Source organism: Balaenoptera borealis (genome assembly GCF_965194805.1).
Source record: "Balaenoptera borealis genome assembly, chromosome: 13".
Taxonomy (NCBI): domain Eukaryota; kingdom Metazoa; phylum Chordata; class Mammalia; order Artiodactyla; family Balaenopteridae; genus Balaenoptera; species Balaenoptera borealis.
In genome coordinates this window covers 72,722,164-72,747,077 of record NC_138870.1, presented here as the reverse complement: position 1 = coordinate 72,747,077, position 24,914 = coordinate 72,722,164, and the positions used below count along the sequence as shown (strand labels likewise).

The 24,914-nt window shown below is 32.4% G+C and overlaps 1 protein-coding gene across 11 annotated transcripts in view; it reads left to right on the top strand.

Annotated features, from left to right (window-relative positions):
* Positions 1 to 8,636, top strand: part of MGAT4C (MGAT4 family member C) — a 605,093-nt gene extending 596,457 nt beyond the window's left edge. For 10 of the 11 annotated variants that reach the window (XM_082351824.1, XM_082351819.1, XM_082351815.1 and 7 more), the window contains one exon: positions 2,427 to 4,273. In XM_082351824.1, the coding sequence (XP_082207950.1) occupies positions 2,427 to 3,568 (1,142 nt within the window). In that variant the 3' untranslated portion in view covers positions 3,569 to 4,273. Of the gene's footprint in view, positions 1 to 2,426; positions 4,274 to 5,781; positions 5,848 to 7,347 lie in introns of those variants that run through there. The other variant, XM_082351817.1, reaches the window with a different exon arrangement.
* Positions 8,637 to 24,914: the final 16,278 nt, after the last annotated feature.

The window sequence follows — 24,914 nt, the reverse complement described above, 5'->3', positions numbered from 1 at the left end:
CAATTATTCACCGATCCAATTCCATTAATAACAACAAAAAAATTAAATGCCTAATTGTGACATGAACTTTTTAACAGTTTGCTATAGTACCATGTAGAGAGAGTAGGAAAAATCAATTGACTTTAAATTTTTAAAGTTAGCTTTTAAAAATAATTATTCCCATAGTAATACAGTTTCAAACATTGGTTTGGTTTTTATGACATGCCACCAGCTTGAAGTAGTGAAAGTCATTATATTCGTTTCCTAAGATACCATAACAAATATCACAAACTAGGTGGTTTAAAACAACAGAAATTTATTCTCTCATGTTTCTGGAAGCCAGAAGTCTGAAACCAAGGTGCTGGCAGCACCACATTCCGTGTAGGGGGGAATCCTTCCTTACCTTTTTCAGTTTCTGGTCGCTTGTGGCATTCCTTAGTTTGTGGCAACAAAACTGCAATCACTGCCACTATCTTCACATGGCCTTCATCCCTTTGTCTCTCTGTCTCTCTGTGTCCTCTCCTATTTTTATAAGGACACTAGTCATTGAATTTAGGGCCTAATCTGAATCCGATACGATTTAATCTTGAGATCCTTAACTAATTACATCTTCAAAGACTATTTCCAAATGAGGTCACAGTCTGAACTTCCAGGTAGACATGAAATTTTGGAGGAAACTGATCAATCCACTACAGACACTTTGGATCCAAGAAATAACATACTACATTTAATGGATTTCAAGACATTATAGATTACAGAAAGTATCATGATCTAATTGATGCATACTAAGAAAGTACAAGCATTATCAGTTTTAAGTTGTAAGATGCCATCAGTTGTGATATACAACCTGATTTTAAAATATTTCCGTGTGAAGAATATGAGTTTTAGAATAAGTGATACACCGTGATATCATGAACTTCTTAGTAGATCGTGTGGAGACCACAAAAATTGAGTTCCCTGCTAAGAAGTGTTTATGCAAATGAGTTTGTGATCACCAGGTTGAGGAAATTGTAACAATTCAGCTTTCTTTAGATCTTTCTTTCTTCCATTTCAAATGTCTTCTGCTCTTACACACTACTTACTAGGTATTACACCTTGCACGAGTTTCCTCATCTCACTGTGACTTAGTTTCCTTATCTATAAAACAGGAATGTTGATAAGTGCAAAGCTATCTCAAAAGACTGTTTTGAATATTCAAGATGCATATTACATGTAAAATACTCAGACTTCTGCCTTTTATGTAGAAAGTATTCTATAAGTATTGGCTGTTATTGAGTATTAATGAGGGCTGGTGGCTTGAGTTAAATTGTAACATATAACATGTTAGCTTTTCAGTAGAAGATGGGATGGTAAGCCCAGATATTTCAATGAAACATGTAAATTTCTACCTCTCTAATAGACTAGTAAAAAAAGATTTTTCTTGGAAGGGGCTTTTTCGTATCGTGCAAATCAAATCATGTAGGTGTCTGTCTTGAAACAGTGATCTTGGTGAATATAAACATTTCCCTATTTTCCTAATGGTGGTTCTGAAATTTTATTCAGTTCTGAGTCATGGTGAGAATGAGAGCTTTAAAAAGTGAAAACATTTTAATTAGAAGACATCTAACGCTTCTCAGAGGTGAACTGCCATTTCACAGGGTTTTATTTTATTCTCTAAAAATATCTAATTTCTAATTTTAGGTTTTAAATATCTGAATAAAAATTTCACCAGACAAAATTACTACAGAATGTGTTTTACAATAAAGAAATCAGTAATGTTTATGTCTTAGAACAATATATCATATGTTTAAGCAATAATGCAGGTTTTCAAAAATAGTTTATGATATTGTTTTCATTCTAATTAACATACTAGATAAATTTCAAAATAAAATTGTGAAGTCCAGTTATGAATTATTCTGGTACAAGATAATAACAGTGATTAAAGAAGATGAAAATATATGACATGTTTTCTATGAAAAATTTAAAGATGATTAAAAGAATGAGTGACCCTTAATTTTCTTTTTCATCATTTGAGACTAGTTTGTCATTCTTAACTGGATGAATTCCTGTCCCTTTTGCAGGTTTTTTTTTTTTTTTAAAAAACAGTGTCAATGTTATTTAAATATCTATCTTCTCTAATGGGCATATATGAGAACATTAAGCTGCAGAACACTTTAAACCATATATCTTATTTCATAAACAAATGTTTACAGCAATAGAGCTCATACATCATTGTGCTTAAGATGCAGTTTTTCCATAGAAAATATCAATTATATATAAAGTACTATAGCCTTTAAATATTTAGCACAAGTCTTTAATGACAAAATGTTCTATATATAATCATTCACTTAGATTTACTTAATAGAGTAGCAGGCTTAAAGAGAAAAGAACTTTTTTTCTTTTTTTCTATGTTATTCAAAACCTAATTTCACATTTAATTTGTCTTCCATCTGAATTCTTTTGTTCAGGGTTTCTTACAATTGGACTTTCATCAGTGAGACGAAAAAAAGGAAATTATTTACTTGAGACAATCAAGTCAATTTTTGAGCAATCCAGCTACGAAGAGTTGAAGGAAATTTCAGTGGTGGTTCATCTAGCTGACTTTAATTCATCCTGGCGTGAGGTCATGTTACAGGATATTACACAGAAATTTGCCCACCATATTATTGCAGGAAGATTAATGGTTATACATGCTCCAGAGGAATATTACCCAATCCTGAGTGGCCTTAAAAGAAATTACAATGATCCAGAAGACAGAGTGAGATTTCGTTCCAAGCAAAATGTAGATTATGCTTTTTTGCTTAATTTTTGTGCCAATATTTCAGACTATTATGTAATGCTTGAAGATGATGTTCGTTGTTCAAAAAATTTCTTTACTGCCATCAAGAAAGTCATTACATCCCTAGAAGGAACTTACTGGGTAACCCTTGAGTTCTCTAAGCTTGGCTATATTGGAAAACTTTATCATTCTCATGATCTCCCACGTTTGGCGCATTTTTTATTAATGTTTTATCAAGAAATGCCTTGTGATTGGCTACTGACTCATTTCCGCGGTCTGTTGGCTCAGAAAAATGTGATTCGTTTTAAACCATCTCTCTTTCAGCACATGGGTTATTACTCATCATATAAAGGAACTGAGAATAAGCTGAAAGATGATGATTTTGAAGAGGAGCCATTTGATATCCCAGATAACCCTCCTGCAAGTCTATATACCAACATGAGTGTTTTTGAAAATTATGATGCAAGCAAGGCTTATAGTAGTGTTGATGAATACTTTTGGGGAAAATCACCATCAACAGGAGATGTCTTTGTGATTATATTTGAAAATCCGATTGTAATCAAAAGAATTAAAGTGAATACTGGAACAGAAGATCGACAAAATGACATTTTGCATCATGGAGCCCTAGATGTTGGAGGAGATATTAGATATTTTAAACAAAATAGACAATGTGTTACTTACATAAGACTAGGGGAATTCAAAAATGGAAACTTTGAAGTATCTGATGTAAATCAAAAAATTCAATTTGATATACATTGTATGAGGATATATGTTACCAAAACACAAAAAGAATGGCTGATTATTAGGAGTATTAGCATTTGGACTTCTTAGCCAATTAAATCAATATGTCCAGTTACTGAAGCAGGTCTTCCTGTTTCCTTTTTGACTACCTTCCTCTTTTGCTCCCTTTATCCTCTGGAGGGAAAACAATGGATCAGATGTTGAAAAACTCATTTTGGCAGTTTTGATTTACACATTGTCAGCATACTTTTACTCTAATACACACTTACATTTATTTTAACTTCTGAAGTTTATCAGTTCACAGTTAATGCTACTTTTGTTTATGTTTTAATGTTATCATATTACTTTCAGAATTTCATCTGAATGTCAAAAAGTGACACGAAGGATTTCAAATGAGAAAATGTAGTTTGTTGGATGGTGAATCTTGAAAAATAGTTGCTACTGTATGCACTTAGTTAAGAAGTGACTTCATTATATCATCAGATAACTTTTATTAAGCATCTCTGTGACTATGCAGTTGGTTAGAATGATAATGGGTTTTTTTTTTCTTGTAAACTTAGGTTTCCATAGACTTCTGTACATCTACAATGAATACCTCCTTATAGAAGTGATGTCTTTACAACAGAATTTTGTGTGTAGGTGGGGTGATGGAAAGAAAAAAAAAAAAGACTTAAAAAATATCTTCCCCTGAGTACATAAAAGGGGACATTGTTCAATGTATAAAAACTTGAACACCTATTGTCAATAAATTTTCTGTGGGAAGCAGTCTTTTTCTAGTTTCCCTTTTGCAAAGAAGTTATGCTCAATATTTTCAGGTTCCATTGGGTACCTGCATTTAATAGAAGAAATTAAAGAAGGCTTATAGTTAGTCCATTCTTAACGAACATTTTCAGTATATGCAGAAAATTTTTGAAATTGATTTTATATGTTTTGTATTAAAATTCATATGATTGAAACCATTGTGATTTATCATATACTTTTTTGGAGTTCAAATGGACATCTTATGAAGGACAGAAGTAAACAGAAATCAGTCACTTCTTCTACACACAGAGCTAGTTCATAGCAAAGCTAGAATGAGAGATCAGATATTCTGATATCCAGACAATGTTCTTTCCCTTATGTAGAGATTGGTCTTCACATAATTTATGCTTTTGGTTCTCTGGTACGTGAGTCTCAGATAATAAGTTATTCTATCAGAAATAGCTTGTATAATTCTTCTGTAAGTCATGTTATCGTTCTGTAAAATAATCCTAAACTGTGCTAAATGATGCTCTTGTGGTATCTGCACCCAAATGGTAAACAAACTTGTCAAAATTTTACCGTGAGGGACTTGACAATAGTATCCACACCATGGGTGCATTAAAGCAATTCAGGACACTTTAGTGCATCCTAAAATCATTGTTTTTTCAGAATGTCCTGAGCTTGTCTCATCCTTTTATTTTTTGGCAAACAGCAAAGGTGAAGGGGTTTATTACAAAGAGAAATAAAGAGTACTTCATGGATGTTTATGGAAAGACTCAAATATACTATTATATAGACAAATATATATACCTATATATATATATATGTATATATATATATACATATATATATATATATGTATATATATATATGTATATATATATATATGTATATATATATATATACATATATATATATATATATATATATATATATATATATGGAGAGAGAGCGCAAGAGAGAGAGATATTAGACTTGGGATAATGAGAAGGAATAAGGAATTCCTCTTGTTCTTGCTTCCATCCTGAAACAAAATTCTTAGGACTCACTGGTATGATACAGTCCAAAAAATGAATGGAAAGTATTTTATTAATTCTATTCAAATCAATTAAATTAGAAACTCAGATTTAAAAATTGGGAAATATTTTCTTTTATTGATATAATAGCTACTGTGTATTTTCTTTGCACCCAGTTGCTATAGTGTTAGATAGAGAAAACAATGAACCTATAAGTATTAATATTCTGTGACACATCTAAGTCTTAAAGTCCAAAGAAAAGATGAATACTGCCACTAAACTAAACTAAACTAAACTAACGGTAATAACCTTTGCTTTCATTTGGAGGATGCTTGCCAGACACTTAAAAATATTCTGTGTTCTTGGCTTTTCTCACCCTCTTTTATTAACTGGCTAATCATATATATAGTATTCTACGCATATCTCAGAAATCAGAAATACCTTTTCTGCACTTTCAATGATAAAAGGTACACAACAAAGTCATATAATACCAAGACCTAGGTAGACTCCATGAGGTGAGTTGTAAACTTTTACATATTCTTCTAGGAGTGTTTCCAAAGACCAGCCATTGACCTCAACTTCTGGAAAATGCTTCAAGAAAGATTACTTAAGGTAACAGTGAAATTGGATGTTTGCTGGAGAATTACAAATGCTAATGTGAACCAAAGGGATCACATTTCATCTTAAATTTGATCCTTTCATTACTAAAACTGGGTTTGACTAAGCTGATCAATCACCTAAGACTGTCTCTATGTTTTCTTTACAAGTTGACTGTGGGTCAGCTTTCTAAGGAAAGACTTTGACAAAGAAAGCTTCTCCATTATGGATTAGGGGAACCAATAACCTTTCTCGTTAAAAAAAAACATATGACCAAACATTCTTTATCTTTACATGGTTCAATGCTGTATATCCTATATTTTAAAATTCTGAATAAGGCTCTAATAATCTTGTCTCAGAAACACAAAGCAAAAAAGACAGGTTTAATTATATTCTGTTATTAAGCATTATGTGAGATCTCTGCAGTAATTTAAAAAATACATATATTAAATTCTTTGTTACAAGTACCCATTGAAAAATACTGGAATGTGACATGAATAGCTGAGTTATTTAATTGCTATGAAAATAAGACGCTGACAGGTTTCAAGCACAAAATATGGTATGACCGTAAATAACGTCTCGATTTTTATACTTTAAACTGACTGAAAGATTACTTACACTTAAAATTCTTCTTAAGGGAGCCTTTTCAGCATTTATGGACATCAAAGAAAAGCATCTTGGAAAAGCACAATACAAGTTTGGAAAATAAACATTTTCGGAAAATACACATTTTAGCGGCAATAACAAGTGTGGATATAAAAGAAGTACATAAAACTTGTTAATGCAAGCACTTTTACATTCTCACTGAAAAACTATAACCTTGTACAATTTATAAAGTAGATATTTTCCAGTTATAAAAATATAATTTGGAAACCAATGTGTCATTTAGAACTATTTCTGTCATACAGCTACACTCATGACACTGGAACATTCCATTTCTTACTGAGCCAGTATTCTTGGGGAATTTTTATAAAGCTATCATAGAAAAACTGGCTGTACAATAATGGTGTATAAATGAAACAAACATATATGAAATATATGATATGGCAGGGAAAGCACTTGCTCTTCTAGATGTCCGCACGGCACATTTCACTCAATATTTGCCAGTTTGCAGCATGTCCTTTAGAACATTGCTCCCAGGATTAACACTGAAAACTGCTCTCAATCTCCTCTAGCAGTTGAAGATGAAAATGTAATTCTCTTCTTTGGCCTCATCAATATATCCATTAATGCAACACGTTTTTTATCACCATACTACTGACTAATAGAGCCCACACTCAAACTTTATATTACATGATCTACTGATAAAACATGATTTGCCATTTTGTACATGTTCAATTGATTCTTTGAAGGTTTCTTCTAAAATTTAATATTAATTTCAAAAGAATTTCATTTTGTTTCTTCTGACCCACGATCCCACACTTTCCAGTTCTTGATTCTGTCATTCAGTGTTTTAACATAGCCTCCCAAATTTGTATTACCATAATTTAATATGTATGTCTTTTGTCTTCATAGGAGATACAATAGAAGAGTCATGCAGACCTGAGTTTGAAACCCAGATCTACAATAACTAGTCTCTAGATGTGATAAAATTTATTTAATCTCTTTGAAACTCAGTTCCCTCATCTGTGAAATTGGAATAAATTTACCTTGAAGGATGTTAGAGCTGGAAATCAGATAACATAAACTCATCAATAAACTTATGTTTCCATTCTTTTTAGCCATGTTATACATGTGTAAAAGGATATGGCCCTTCAAAACACTACCAGAGACCTTCATCCTGATCAACAGGAATCACAAACTTGACTATGCATTAAATATATTATCCACCCTCCTTTTTATATTATGTCCAAAAGAATGTCATGTAGAATTATGTAAATGCCTTCCTAAAATCAAGATATATTTCTGTCATTCTAATCTATTACTTTAGAAATCTTATTCAAAATTTGTAACATTTGTTCCTAATGTTCTCATTGTAAATATTCTTTTAAGAAATCTAAATTCATTTACTCTGAAAAATAAAAGGAAAGGCTTTTTGTAATTTCTAAAATTTTGCTTAGAATCTTTATTAAGCTCATAGAGCTGTGGTTTTCAAAAAAAATTTTTTTAATGTTGACTTCCTGTTCTCTGGTATCTTTTCCATTACTGGCAAAAGTGACCAGTGCAATGATATAAATGACCCAGGCCATGATGTTCAAACTTGGAAATAGGCAGCTTATCCCTTTGACTACCTTGAGTTTCAGTGTTTGTATTTCTACTGCTTTGAATTTCTTCTCTATTCATTTCAGAATTATTCTTGTTAGGAGGGGAAAGGCTGTAATGCAATGTGATTTGATTAGTTCTTACTTTTTGATTTTCCTTTGCTTTTTTTTTTAATATAAATTTATTTATTCATTTTTGGCCGCGTTGGGTCTTTGTTGCTGCATGCGGGCTTCCTCTAGTTGCGGCGAGCAGGGGCTACTCTTTGTTGCGGTACGCGGGCTTCTCATTGCAGTGGCTTCTCTTGTTGCAGAGCACAGGCTCTAGGTGCGCGGGCTTGAGTAGTTGTGGCACGTAGGCTCTAGATGCAGGCTCAGCAGTTGTGGCGCACGGGCTTGGTTGCTCCGCAGCATGTGGGATCTTCCCAGACCAGGGCTCGAACCCGTGTCCCCTGCATTGGCAGGCAGATTCTTAACCACTGCACCACCAGGGAAGTCCCATGTTTTTCCTTTGCTTTTAACTGTATTTTTTATCTACCCCTGAGAAAACATCTTTATTATTTTTTATATGTTCCAAAATCATTGCACATGCGTGTATCTACATATCTGTCATGAGTGCTCTCTCTATATATATTTATGTGTGTGTGTATATACACAAACATACATACATATACATGTTTATATGTATATATCTGTGTGTGTATATACATATATTTGTACACGTGTACCTATATAGTTGAAAGAGAGATGTATATCCTTTGCATTATTTTTAGCTTCCACACTTCCACTTATTCTTGGCTTTAGCTTTCATGACACGCTGTCTTCCTGGTTATGTTCCCTTCTGAACTGGCTTTTGGTTACTTGTCCTTACCACATATTTTATACATGACATCCTCTGAAAATATTTCTTATTAGAGATTTTGTGCAACTGTTTAGATTCTTTAAATTCCTTATTTTTTAATTTAGATTCCTTTGAATTTAAATAAAAATTGAAGGTTAAAATATGAGTTTCAAGGGGTTGTATTTCCAAACTATAAAGATACTCAGATAACAAGGTCATGCATCCCCAAAATTCTAATCCCTTCCACCTCATGAATCTGCTCATCATCAGTTAGTTACTCCAATTTAAGTCCAGAGTAGAAATCATTTCATTAATCCCCAAATCTTCTGAGATGGTTTACTCTTCTATTTTTAACATTGAGATTGAAATGTAGATTTGAGGCCATGTTCTGGATAATTGGATATGAACATCTATTCTGAAAAACATATTTGAGACCAAAGTAGTTTTTTATTTGAACAATTGCTTCAGCTTCCCATGTCACTCTGTGTAGATATTCTCTTCGAAGAATTACTCAAAAGTTAAATTCACTATGTGAGAAAATATGTAAGTTGTATATGCTCATAGAAAAATACAATCACATTAAGAACATAGAATGTTCAAATTTCATGTCTTATAGGAGGAAAAAGCAATACCCTAAATAACCAGCTCTTTAAAATGGCTGAATCAAACATACAGTGAAAAGATTCTCAATACCTTTTCTATTAAATGAAAATTTTCATGAGGCATATGCTCATTAAATTTAATATACAGGAAATTATCACTTTAATTGTTGTTTAAGGGCAAACAATGACAATGAATAAAAAATATTTAGAAACTGAGTCTATACTTTCAAAATACTACGTGTTTGTTAATACAACTTAAACCACAATAGCCAACATAACCTACAATCTTTCTGCCTAACTGCAGATAAATACAATTTTAAGGTATAAGAATCACCAAAAGTCAATGCATAAATAAAGCAATGGAGGCTGTTAGCACTCATAATTGAAAGCTAATTATAGCAAAATATTTAATTTATGGTATACTCAAAGGTCTGGAAAAGATGTAGAGAAGTTTTCCTTCTATCTACCTCCTCCTCCCTCACTTCACTGTGTGTCACCGAGGAAACAGAGTGCCCGAAGTACCACACAGAGAGAGATGGCAATCCCATTTTCAATCTCCAAGGTTTTAAACTCTGTTACAAACTAGACATTTAAAAAATAAAAATATTTTATTTATATTTAATATTTAATAAAAGTATTTTTTAAATGTCTAGTTTGTAACAGAGTTTAAAACCTTGGAGATTGAAAATGGGATTGCCATCTCTCTCTGTGTGGTACTTCAGGCACTCCCACCTAGAGGGGTGGAATAGAGAGGATGGAAGGGAGACGCAAGAGGGAGGAGATATGGGGATATATGTATGTGTATAGCTGATTCACTTTGTTATAAAGCAGAAACTAACACACCATTGTAAAGCAATTATACTCCAATAAAGATGTGAAAAAATACTTTTATTATAATTTCATCTAAGACAATTTTCTTATTGAATAATAATCTATCATTTTATCTGTGGTATTTCCCCAACTATTTGAAAAAAATTCTTAAAATATTGTATGCATTTTTCCCCATGAAATACCTCACATTGGTTTAAGTGTTTGACATTTCCTATATTCCCATTTTAAAATAATCTATATAGTTCACTCCAACTTTTAAATATATTTATATTTTGCCACACACTGTTATTTTACACTTTTTACTTTATCAGTAAGTGAGAGTATATTTCTAAAAAGTTAAAATAATGATCTCAATTCTACCAACTTTTTCCTTTTAAAGTAGTCTGGTTTTGAGTACAAATTACATCTGTAATCTTACAATTGTGTACCACATGAGACAGTGTCAATAGTTGGCAGAAGTTTTTCATTCATATTAGAAAATAAACACATTAACAAACTACAGCTTGCATTTTAACAATGAGTACTGTTGAACAGTATTGAGGATTTACGCGTTTCTTTTTATAACGCATTGGATCTATTCTTGAATTAGAATTCCTTACCTACAAATAATTATACTATTAATAAAAGGATAAATTTAAGAAGAATAATTCCCTAAAAACTAATTTCTTTGATTCATAAATCAACCTATCTAAGTCAGTTATTTTCAAAAGGGCAAACTGATCTCTGCTAATGGAATGAACAATGGCTTTTCCCTAAATGAAAATATTTATAACCTTAGCTTTTTATAGAATTACAATAAAGAAGCTTTCCCATTTGAGTAAATATCCAAATTTAAAAAATTTTTAATTATGTTAATGCAATTTGTACTTCTATTATCAACATTTCTCAAGCTCTAAATCATATATAACTGAGCACAAAAATTTTATTACATGTGTTATCTTGATCCACCATAATTTGATAATCAATCATGACCTCATTAGTGTCCTTAAAAATCACTTAGAATATCCAATTATTTTGGAGAAACATTTGGAAAATGTGTCACTAATAGTCAAGAAGATTTCTAAGGCTTAAGTGTGTATTTGAAGTATCTGTAATTTAATGCTTGGTGATTTGTTCAGTTAAATTCATGAACCAAAGTACATATTTCTACCCTCACTTTCTGCTGATTCCTTGTAACCATTCTCAAACACAGAGTGGTCAAAAAACATCCTCTCAAAATATTCTCTATCATATCAAATTGCTATGAATTGAGTGATAATAATAACTGATTGCTAATTGAACTTTGACAATTGATGAGATAATCCTTTCAAATATTGTGGTAAGGAGAGGTTGCTGGGCAACCAAAGAATGTAAAAATCACAACAGGAAATACCGCATACAAGAGCTGGAAGGATTCAGACTGAAAATCTTTGCTTCATGATTTTGCCTAAGGCAAGTTATCTTTCCTCTCAGCGTTACAAATTACCATGGCTCAACTTTTTAGTCTACAACACTCCTCAAATTTTTGCTCCTGCAAATCAAAATTTGATTCTTGAGACTGTCAAAAGACAATATTACTTGACCAAATAGATCAAGCTCACTCTTAATGAAATCAAAATCCCAGATTAGACTCAAAGCTGTATTTTGTTTGCCATTTTATAAAATGGATAAACTGTTTTCTGCTATGGGATGTTACAACAGGAGGTCCAAATTAATATGGGCAATGATGAATCTGAGTCATGTGTTTCCTATAAAATCGATAAAAAAAAATATAAGTGCCCTTCTAGTTAAAGCAAACTAAACTGATCATCTTTGAAAAGTAAAAAGATATTTTGTAATATTTTTTTCTGATAAATCTTTCAACTGGACAAATCAAGTTAATGTATTTATAGCTACACATTATCAACACACCACCAATAAGTAGGTACTTAATAAGTAGTGATCTGATACACTACTAAAAATAGCTGTCATACACAGACCTACTAGAGAATGGACTTGAGGATATGGGGAGTGGGAGGGGTAAGATGTGACAGGGTGAGAGAGTGGCATAGACATATATACACTACCAAATGTAAAATAGATAGCTAGTGGGAAGCAGCCGCATAGCACAGGGAAATCAGCTCGGTGCTTTGTGACCACCTAGAGGGGTGGGATAGGGAGGGTGGGAGGGAGGGAGATGCAAGAGGGAAGAGATATGGGAACATATGTATATGTATAACTGATTCACTTTGTTATAAAGCAGAAACTAACACACCATTGTAAAGCAATTATACTCCAATAAAGATGTTTAAAAAAAAAAAAGAAAAAAAAATAGCTGTCATAAATTCCATTCATACAGTGTCACCCTAACATTTAGTATTTTGTTTTGTAAGAAGAAAGTGACATTAGTTAAATACTTTGGATGCCTATTTTATTTTTTCAAATATATTTATTTACTATTAATGTAAATTGTATTACTATGAATAATTAAATTTATTATAAATACATTAATTTTCACCATTTTTCTGACTTTCATCAGTACATTTAATAATTGCTGCAATAAAGTTTATACATCACTCTCACAATACCTAAAAGATTTTACAAGGTGCACTTTTACTTAACACAATAACAATCTCCATGCCACTGCTTCACTGTATTTTAATCTCATAATTTATGAGATTAATTTTGCTTTTTTAGCCATTTTAGGAATCATAGAGATAGAGATTGTACAGGTACAAAAACACCTTTTGGGTGAATTAGGGAACTAGCTTTACATACTATGTCAACATTCTTGATAAGTCAATTTATTGGTCTTACCATATAAAATATAATGTAAAACATTAATCATTTTAATTTAAATTGCTTACAATTTCTCCATTTGGTTTCAAAGCAAAATAGTGTCTGGGTTGTAAAAGCAATAGGAATTTGGAATAGTCTAAGAATAGTAAATGTGATTTGTTAAACCAATAATTTTCTTCAGAATATATTCAAGACAATTTATTAAAATGAGTGCACACAAGGAAATCAGTTGTGCCCAAATAGACTTAAAAATGACAAGAAACATATGGTCATGTTAGAGCTGGACTATACTGACAAAGTATTCACAGGTTTTAAAGTAATCTAGGAGGATTTTTAAGTAATGTGTCTACATTCATATCACTTTAACAGCTTTCACTGACTTGACCCAAGAATTTAGGTTCTATTTCCAAGAAATACAAGGAAAAAAAACCTAATTTTTTCAATTTTGGGAAAAATTCAGGGGTTTTTTTGGATAGAATTTATTAATTATGTTAATGAATCTACCATAGAATTCAAAATTTACCAGTTGACTCATTCCTTAATGAAATTTGAGTGATGTAGGAAAGGCATTGTTTCATCTATTGACAATATTAACAAATTAAATATTTCCTTACAAACTGAGTGATTAAATCATGATGTTAATAATTCATATTTAATGGAGGGTAAAAGAGGAAGACAGAAAGTGAGACTAAGTTATCTAGGTTCCAAAGAAAAGGCACCTGAGCTGATAAGAAAACAAAACAAGTCTCTAATTTATAGATTATTTGTATAGTCTCAGCATCTAAAACAGTGCTTACATGTAAATAACATGTTCTGAGCAACTGTGAAACAATGGTTTAATGACTTCATGTACATTTCATTATCTTATTTAATAAATGAAACAATCATGTAAGACAAGAACTATTATTAAACTAACAGCATATGAGGAAATTGGAGTTTAGTAACTTGTCCACGGTCAAGTAACTAATATGTGATGGAAAAGAGATTCTGTCTCAAGTCTGTGTAATTCAAAAGTCCATGCTCTTAACCACTAGTGTATATCACCTCCTAATTATGATGTGTTCATTGACAATGAATGCATATGGCTATAAAGTGATTATTTAGAAGATATGGCTATATTAAAAATAATATAAAAGTCTAAAACTGAATTTAGATTGAAGTTCTTTCATATGAAATGTTTTTTCTCATTTTTAAAAAATTTGAACATCTAAGATGTTTCTATAATTTATTTTACTGTACTCAGCCACAGCCTGGAAGTCTAAGGTTGTTTGGTTTTTTTTGTTTTGTTTTGTTTTGTTTTTTTCTAATTCCAGTTATTTGAGAAAGAAACAAAACTTATGGACTCTGGGTGTATTAAAGGACTCCCAAAGTTGTAAATTTGAAGTACTGCATTATATGATAGTCTTTCATAACTCAAACCCCAAATCTGCCTAACCGGTAGTTTGGCAATATGTGTGAAATATTTTTGGTTGATTAACTGAATTTTTTAAATTTTCAGTAAATATTTTGGAAAGGTTGGAAAACACCAACAAACTTTAAAGTTGCATTATCAGCTTACATGTACTGGGTGCTTAGTATGTATGGAGTATTCTCCTAATAGGTACTTCTGTTACTTATTAAAACAATGGTTTTTACAAGTCATTATGCAAAAGAATCACCTGGATAGTTCACTGAAAATGCATATATCAGACTACTGCATTCTTATGGTACACATAGTATGGGTCTAGGAATTGGTATTTTTAATGTATTCCAGTTAACACTGATGCAGATGGTGCATGAACTCCTTTCAGAAATACTGCATTAAATCCTTCCAGCTCTATTAAGTAGGAATGACTATTATTCCTACTTCAGAGATGAGGTATCTCAAGTTAGAGTTATGCAATTTGCTCAAGACCACACAGTCGAGCTGGATCAAAACTCTGACCTTGAGAGTGAAACCCTAAACCCAATTCTTATGAACACTATTATTCTTTACTTATATTTACCTAAATTAGTAGCTTTTAAGTCTGGTTGCTTGTTAACATCACCAGGGAAGTATTTTGCTCATTCCTCAGCTCCTCTCTTAGAGAGTCTATCATAAGTGCTCTGTGGTTTCCAGGAATCAGTATTTTAAAAAAAAATCCTAAGCGATTCTAATGTGCAACAACGGAGGACAATTGAAAATCACTGTACCTCAGTAAAATTCCAAAGTTTCTCATTTATCCAAGTTGAAAAGGCCATAGATTAAGAAACGAGATAGAAGGTGTAGATTTTCCTTTGTTGTTCCCTCCCTGCCCTTGCAGTTCATTTCAATACTATTAGAGTTGGATTGAAAAATACAAGCTCCAGCCAACTTCCTATTGCCTTGTTGGGTCTATAGAGGTCATCATACATGCCTTTTTATTGAAACTAGGATTGTAGTTTTGTTTTGTTTTTTTAAACATCTTATTGGAGTATAATTGCTTTACAATGGTGTGTTAGTTTCTGCTTTATAACAAAGTGAATCAGCTATACATATACATATATCCCCATATCTCCTCCTTCTTGCATCTCCCTCCCACCCTCCCTATCCCACCCCTCTAGGTGGTCACAAAGCACCGAGCTGATCTCCCTGTGCTATGTGGCTGCTTCCCACTAGCTATCTATTTTACATTTGGTAGTGTATATATGTCCATGCCACTCTCTCACTTCGTCCCAGCTTACCCTTCCCCCTCCCCGTGTCCTCAAGCCCATTCTCTATGTCTGTGTCTTTATTCCTGTCCTTCCCCTAGTTTCTTCAGAACCATTTTTTTTTTAGATTCCATATATATGTGTTAGCATATGGTATTTGTTTTTCTCTTTCTGACTTACCTCACTCTGTATGACAGACTCTAAGTTCATCCATGTCACTACAAATGACCCAATTTCGTTCCTTTTCATGGCTAATATCCCATTGTATATATGTGCCACATCTTCCTTACCCATTCATGGATAAAAATAAACTTCCCTGGTGGCGCAGTGGTTAAGAATCCACCTGCCAATACAGGGGACAGGGGTTCGAGCCCTGGTCTGGGAAGATCCCACATGACGTAGAGCAACTAAGCCCGTGCACAACTACTGAGCCTGTGCTCTAGAGCCTGTGAGCCACAACTACTGAAGCCCAAGAGTGCTAGAGCCCGTGCTCCACAAGAGAAGCCACCGCAATGAGAAGCCCACACACCACAACGAAGAGTAGCCCCTGCTCGCCGCAACCAGAGAAAGCCTGCACGCAGCAACAAAGACCCAATGCAGCCAAAAATTAAGTTTAAAAATTAAAAAAAATATAAAATGTGTCGATGGACACTAGGTTGCTTCCATGTCCTGGATATTGTAAATAGAGCTGCAATGAACATTGTGGTACATGACTCTTTTTGAATTATGGTTTTCTCATGGTATATGCCCAGTAGTGGGATTGCTGGGTCATATGGTAGTTCTATTTTTAGTTTTTTGAGGAACCTCCATACTGTTCTCCATAGTGGCTGTATCAATTTACATCCCACTGACAGTGCAAGAGGGTTCCCTTTTCTCCACACCCTCTCCAGCATTTATTGTTTGTAGATTTTTGATGATGGCCCTTCTGACTGGTGTGAGGTGATATCTCATTGTAGTATTGATTTGCATTTCTCTAATGATTAGTGATGTTGAGCATAGGATTATAGTTTTTTAAAAACTGTATAAGCAATTTTTATATGGGTCTTGGCATATACATTTTATTAATTGAAACCTAGGAATCGTCATCTTAATACATAAAATGTAATGGTGCCATCTTTTTAATTTGTTAAAATACAAGAATGTATTTTTTTTAAATGTAAGCTGAATTACCTTCCTTTTTTCCATAAACTTAAGTAAACTCATTCAAGAAAGGGAGAAAAACTACCACTTAGTTAAACTTTGTTTCTTCTTTTCCATAAATAAATAAATTCTCCAAATGTCAACATATATGTCTTTCCTCATGCAGTCATAGCCCATATTATCCAAATCTCTAATTTATTTGTTTTTCTTTTTCCAGGAACTGGGTACCTTAAAAATGTATTTATATTTGTTAAGTTTTCAAATTTCATATAACAGATAGAGAACACACTGGCTTGTTCTGAGTGTTTAGAGAGTTTGAGGTTATTGATATAAGCCTTGATATATATTCCCACAGAGAAATTAAAGTCCTTACTCAAATACCTGTAAAGTGTCAGAAACCTTGGTGATGGCTGATTGAGCCAAAAAAAAGCAAAGGCAATGAATAGAACAAATTATGCACACACACACACACATACTTTTACACACACATTCACACATAGTTCCAAGGAGTCACGTACATTAATTCCAACTCACAAATTCTCATTATTATCTGGCTGAAGAGAATCATGTCTAATTAAATTCACTTGTAAAAGAAATCTGGTCACTTAATCTTTTTGAGACCAATCAATACATTCATATGTTGATGTTTTGTCTTATTCCAAATGTAATTTTTTTCTCTGCAAGGTGTCTAGCTAAAATGAAGTATTTTTTCATGAATGAAGAGATCTCATAAATAATATTCTGAGGTCAATTTTAATTTTGGACTCACAGGATTTTCAGATTTGATCTACATAAAATTAGTTTCAGGAACACTCATTTGTATTACTTATTTTCTCTTTGCAAACATTACTGGAAATGTTAGCTATCAAGCTTGAATTTAGGGGACCATATATACTTAAAATACAATGTATAGAGATTTCTTATAGCTATTTGATAGTCTCAAGATAACCAATTTTATCTTTAAGCTTTCCATTGATTAGTATAGAAGAAATAACATTTTCCTCTAAGATGAAATGAAACTTGTTCTTTGTCAAACACCACTTAAATCAAAGGATTTATAATTAAATACTCTCGATTGATTATGAATCTGAAATGCCAGACAGTTTAACAAATTTGTTCAAAGTTTCATTGCTAGTTAATACCAAAGACAAAAATACAAATCAGTGTTGTTTCTTCAGGCAATGCTCTGTCTGAGATTCATCAAATTTGCAAATTTAAAAAATATATATGCATTCAAAGAACTAAGATTAAAGAAGATTACCTTTGCTTATGTACTCAGGTGCACAGTAGAATGAAAGAGTTGGGTTTAATAGTTTCACTAACAAATGATAAGATGACTGCTTTGATTAAGTACCCTTATATTCTAGAAGTTTCAAACTAGGTAGGTGATGGTGATGGGTTAAGTAGATAGATAGATAGGTATGTCAGTTTTAGAAAAAGAGACCTACAGCTCCATCCATAAGCTTAGCAAAAATAAAAGAAAGTGAGAGAATGTGGCCAAATCAGATAGGGATAAATATGAATGAAGAAAGAAAAGCCTTCAAATTAATAACTAAATGATAGGACATCATTTTTTTATGTCTTGTCATTATTGTTTAAACTTTTGATAATATAAAAATGAATGTTTCATAAATTATTTTGGATACAATCATAGATAATATAACCATAACACAAAATTTCCGGATAATATAAAGTAGAAAAATAAGCACTGATAATTTAAATTATTCAGCGCAGCTAAATGTCATTCATTTGTCAGCTATTTAGTGAGCGCTCTCTGCATTCCAGGCATGTCCCTTTCTTAACATAGCCTTACAAGTCAGTTTTGTGCACACTTATTAAATAGAGATAGCCTATGAAAATCTGTCTATTTTGAAATGTTGAAACAATTCAGATAATTGAAAAGGTGATTGATCTGATAATCTTAGATCTGTAGACTTGGCATGAACCACGGCACACACCTGGACAAAAAATGTCAATTTTAAGTAAATGTAATAAATAGCTGAAAGTTCTAATCATTCAGAGTATAGGACAAGTTCTGCTTCAAATTCAAGTTTTCACTTCATGAAAGTCACATTTGTTCATAATTATTCCTTCTCCGGCTCTAAGTGTGGATCGCATCCAATTGTTGAGAGTGTCCTTTTTCCCAAATTCACAATTTTCATAGCAGTAAGGTACTAACAAGAAATGTTAAAAGCAATAGATTTTATAAAACATCTTCACTCAACGTTCAACAACTCTCTTTAATTGAAAGAAAATATGTCTACAGAAGTTAACGCAGATTTCATGAGCTTTCAGCCAAGGTAGCCAGGAAGGATTCATGAATAACTTCCACATTTGACAGAAAATAAAAGGCTCCAAACTCTACATAATAATCCAAGGGAGATCAGTGATAGTACATTTGCATTTCTCAAGGGCTTTCTGGAGCCTCAGGATCTTACCTGAAAAGTGAGTATAATAATAGGAATTTCAGGCATCAGTCCGCAGATGGGGTATCTATTTTGGGATGGAGGGTTTTTGACAAATCACATTACCTAGGTGGCAACTAATTCTACTTATCCATATGGCTGACTCTGTAGGAAAAAAAAAAAAAAATTATTGCTGCTAATACTTTCTCCTTTACCATTGAAGTGTCAGAAGAAACAGTAGGTGAAAGCTTAAAACCTAGCTGCAATATTGGGAAAAAATAATTGTGGTTTTCAGAGGAGTTGCAGTTTTTCTGGCCTATATATTAGATAAGGGTATTCCATAAATAGATAATGTTCTCTGTATCAGTAAATATAATTACCCTCATCTAGTCAATTTCCTTCACTTGAATTCCCCCTTATGGTTAAAAGCATAGTTTAATCAAGATAACTTTCTAGTTTAATGGATGTTGCTTAAGGTTCTGAAATAGAATGATACTATTAGTTCATCCAGGTATAAAAAAATCTCTAAATTCTCTCCATAACTATCATTCCAAGATTCGATGGCCAATGTTACCATAAAATCCTTGTGGACCCACAAAGCATATAAAGTTCACTGACAAGAAAACTTATTCTTTCCTAATCAACTCTTTTAAAGTCTTCAGATGACTTTTATAATTACAGTTTTAATAGTTGCTAAGGGGACTGTAATCATATTCTATGGTTATGTTTTCCACACACCTCACTGAGGTATACAAAAATAGAGAAAAAAACTGGACATAGTCCATAGTCTTACTATTCTGTTTTGATGATAGGGAGTGATTTTGACAATGGGTAGTCAATTCTTATTGCTTGAGCTCCAGCATCACAGAATAACCTTGAAATCCTAATGAATTCCTGGAGCTTTAAATTGTATTTAATGCTGCCAGTCTGAGCCTCCCCATTATTTTAAGGTCAATGAAAAGTGTATATCAATTTGTCTATATATAGTATGATGTGAGTATGAATTCTTACATGAGCAAAGTCAGGGTAAAAAGGGAAATTCAAGAAAATAGGAGACTGTGTTTTGCTGTTTTTGTCAATTGCTCATATTGTATCTAGCATGGAAATTTCCTTAGGGTGAAGTTTGTATGGAGACAAATACATGAAATATTCCTGAGGTAGTAAGACATAGAAAAAGAAAATAAAGGAGCAATTTTTTGTGGAGGATGACTGTAAATTAGAAAATAAACTATATAAATATATGTAATATATACTATATATAATTCTTCTGATTATAATCTAAATCATATAATTTCATTGTTCACTAGTACCATCCCCAGACATATCCCCTTTGTTTCTTAACTTTTCTCGCTCTCTGAAATGGAAATAACAAAAAAAAGAGATGTCTAAATATTCACGTCATGCATTTTTTCTGATCTCGTAAAAGTTCATTTTTATCATTTAGTTGGCTTTTCTCTGTAATAAGACGGTAAAAATCTCAGTGTTTTGAGGCTGTTAAACAATGCCCATACAGTTGACTGTCTCAAGGATTATTATAAAATGATGGAGTTAGATGCTATGGGTCACACTTTGTAAATCTGACTGCAGCAGGACTAGAATATTAATGAAAGTCAACAGCCATTTTCTTACTTGTTACCAATTTGTAATTCTTGCCTTGGTGGCCGCCCATATATTATAAAAAGAATATTGTTTTCTAATTTATAGTCAGAAAGTCATTGGAGTGACTAAGATTCTGTTCTTGAAGTAGGTATTAAGTTCATTGTCTTATTAAAAATTGCATACAGTACTATAAATTTGTGTGAATAAAATGAAATCTTTTAAGCGAGATGTAGTTTTGTAAAATAAAGTGTCATATCTTATATAAATAAATACAGTTTCAGTAAAAATCAAGCTAGTAGTAGGAGGAAATTGTTTCAACTTATGATTTTCACATCAAATTTGGAATTTTTTGGAAATTTAGTTTAAAAAGAGTATACAGTATGGGCCCATTCATGTCATATGCAAAGAAACACCAACTATAAAAAGTCAGCCTTCAATTCATTCAAGACAGTCTTCAGAGTCGTTTCCCTATTCACTTCACAAAGTATTTCCAAATATAGAACAGTACAGCTCATTCTGCCTATGAATTATGGACTGCACACAAAACAATAATCATCCCCCAAAATTAGTTTGAAGGTTAAAGAAGAAGGGAGAGAGGGAGGGAGTGAAGGATTGATTTGATGAGACTTTGCCTTCTGCTTATCCTTGTTCTAGATTTTTCATCTATTTCTCTCACCTGATTCAAACCACAAATTTGTGTGGAAGGTTAGTTATCTTTATTCTAACCAGTGAGGACACAGTACTTAGCAATAGAGTTGAGATTCAGACTTAAATATTCTGCATCCTCCCTGTGTCAATTTCTCCCCCAAATTGAGGTGCCCTGCATGCTGGTTCTAATTTTGTTACTCAATGAGAAAGTCACTTCTTTTTTGGTTGTATCTTTTCCTGTGTAACAAGGAGATAGAACAAAGATGTTTGCTGATAATATCTTCCAGTTGTATCATGTTTTTGTTCTGAATGGGTAGTCCTTTGTAAGTCTGCCTGGGGCTAGCTAGCGATATATGATGGCCACCAGAAGCAGCAGAATAAAATAACTAAAATAACAATCTATATCTCACTAACATCAGACCCCAATCAATGCAGTCAATGCAACAACTTCTTTGAAACTGAATTGCAGCTTATAAGGCAATTTTGCACTAATTATCACAATAAAACTGCAAGATAGGGAAAGCATGATATTATTTTTACAGTTTTACAGAGGAATAAAATATTGGCCCTGACCTAAAGGGATATGGCAGTGATTTTTTTTTTCTTTGATAAGATGACTAGATGTCCTTTTTTTTTTTTTTTTTAAATTGAAGTGTATTTGATTTAGAGGTGAAGTTTAATACTTTTATAAGCACAAGACACAGTAAGTTTAATATAACGACATTAACACTTCACTTAAAAGTAATTTTGTTGTTTCAGTTAACTTTAAGGAGTGTTAGAATAAAATAAATATTAATCTCAAATTCAGCAAGTAAAAAATAGAAAAATGAAGAAACCATGAGAAATGGTTAAGGTGAGTGATGGACAGGCAAAGTTGCTCTGTGAAACTACAGCACAACTTAAAGTATTTATTCATATGTCAATGTCAGGCTTAAAAACAGTTTCAATTACTTTTTTGAATAGAGTTTCCTCCATTTGTCTACAATAGTAAAATGTACTTAGAATAAAGCCAGATATGGATTTTCCTCCTTAAATCCAATCAAATATTCAAGCTTTAAAATTATAGGAATGTCTGAGAAGAAATTACAGAAATGAACAGGAAGGAAAGGGAGAGAGAGAAAAGAAAAGGAAAGAAAGAAGAAAAGAAATGAGGGAGGGAGGAAGGAAGGAAGAGGGTAGAGAGAGAAAAGAAGAATCTGTAACTTGAAGCCTGAAAAGCAAAGATGTCATACACTTGCCAGTCTTTAGATTCTATACCTCTTCTTTTATTAGCATACCTCAAAAAATTAAAAGAATTTCTTAGAAGTATAAATCTAATCCTCATGAGATTTTCCAGCTTTTCTGATGTTTATATTGATATTTCAAGTTTAAGACTTCTCGTAGATTAGATATGATTCATATGATTATAATTAAACAAAATTCTGAACAAGTTCCTCTTTGTTATACCATATTATGAAATAAAACTTGAAGAATAAAGTTAGGCTACTGAGTCTACATATGTTGTATTAAATGGTTAGTAGAGATTTAATGATATAGCAAAAGTAATCTAACCTTCTCTTCGGTCCAATTCACATGTATTTTTCTTATTTCAAAATGTGAAGAGGATAGGTGTATACCAAAACATAGATTTTGTAAGATTATGTACAATTAACAATCTGACAATTAGTTGGGTATTATTTAATTAAGCTTAGCTAAATTGAATATTCATGCCACTGCCATGCTTAGGTTTTTACCTCTAAGAATATGCTTATCAGTTTTTGAAGGAGGTTCAATTTAGTAATAAGTATCTTTAAAATTGATAGTTCTAAATAACTTTTTTAAAGATGAATTAATACCTATCCACCCTCACTGGACAAATAAATAGAATTATCCTTGCTTATTTAACAGTAAATAACTGGTGTTTTCGTTAGTTTTTAAATATTAACTGCTCCTCACATATATTTCTGTTCTTCACAGTGTATAGTCAATTGTAGACACTCAATGTGAAGTATTATGATAATTTCTATCTCTGAGGAGATAAGAAGATTGAGCCACAGAGAAGTTAAATAGATTTGAGACATGAGTGAGTATGTTTGACTTTTTAAACTTACATGATATGAAATATCCAAAACATTTGAACACTTAACTTCAGTCTCATATTTGGAAGAAAGTTGAGTTGTGGATTCTACTGTAGGTTAATGACAAGTCCCTCACATAATCCAAGTGAAATAATTTGGGCCAAGTAAATAAGTTCCAAATGTACATGGAAAACAAAGCAACAGAAGCCAATACACAATGGTGGCTCCCTTTACCCAGGACCTACTTTAATATCTTAAACTTGAAAGTTCTCGTACCATCTGCACTCCCCTGAACAGATGAAATCTTTGCTGAAGGAATTCAGTATGTATTTTTACCGTATGATCTGTCTGGACTCGCTCTTTTCATGACTGATAGATTTCTTGTTTTCTCATTCAACACTGCAATAAAAGGAAAATCCATGATTTTCTTTGACACAACAGAACTATCTTCAGCTATATTCAGAGGAAGGAGACTAGGATAAAGGTACATTTTCTTCTTCCTTCATAGCTCACTGATATTTGCAGGATACTTAAAACTATGTCTTAAGGACTGTTGCTCAAACTCCAAAACTGTTAATTCCCTTCTAGCTGCTACTGGAATTCGTGTGTATGGTGACAGGAAGGCTGGAAGAACAATTTCTGTACATATACTTCTGACCCATGCCCCTGAAAAAGACCTAAATATGACTAACTTTTGAAACTTTTGCAATGAATAAAGTGACATGACCTCATTGCAGAAATACCTGTAAGATCCTTGATCTGGGTCCTTCACAAATAATATGTTTTCATGTACAGATGAAAAAAAATTAAAATAAATATTAATCATAAACATAGTTCAGAAAACAGAAAAAAATAAAAATTAAGCACAGACATAGTGCATCTCCTTGCTTAGAGCCAGGTAGGATGCTATCACTATTTCTTTGATAAGAAACCAAATTCTGAATGAGTAGACTGCTTTGAGGAAATATAGATGACAACAAAATAACAGCTTATACTTTTTAAGCTATGACACTGGCAAAGTGCTTTCACCTACATTCTGTCATCATTTTGTCTCACCAACCAATGATTCCATACCTGCTTGAAAGACCTGTAACCATGAAATCAGCTTTCACGATTGGAAGACCTCCACTGAGTAGTTTGTAACTTATTTCAAAATTTACTTTGGTATTTGCTTAAAGGTATTGTTCTATGTTTTTTTGTGTCAACAAAGCTTTCTAAGCAAGGTTACTCCAAAAGTAATTTGGGCAATGGGAAAAGAAAAACAAAATTCTGTGGATTTAGATTCTTTTTTAATTTCATGTCATAAATTATGTGTTTCCCTAGTCTCTGACTCTGTTTCATATTTGCATGATTAG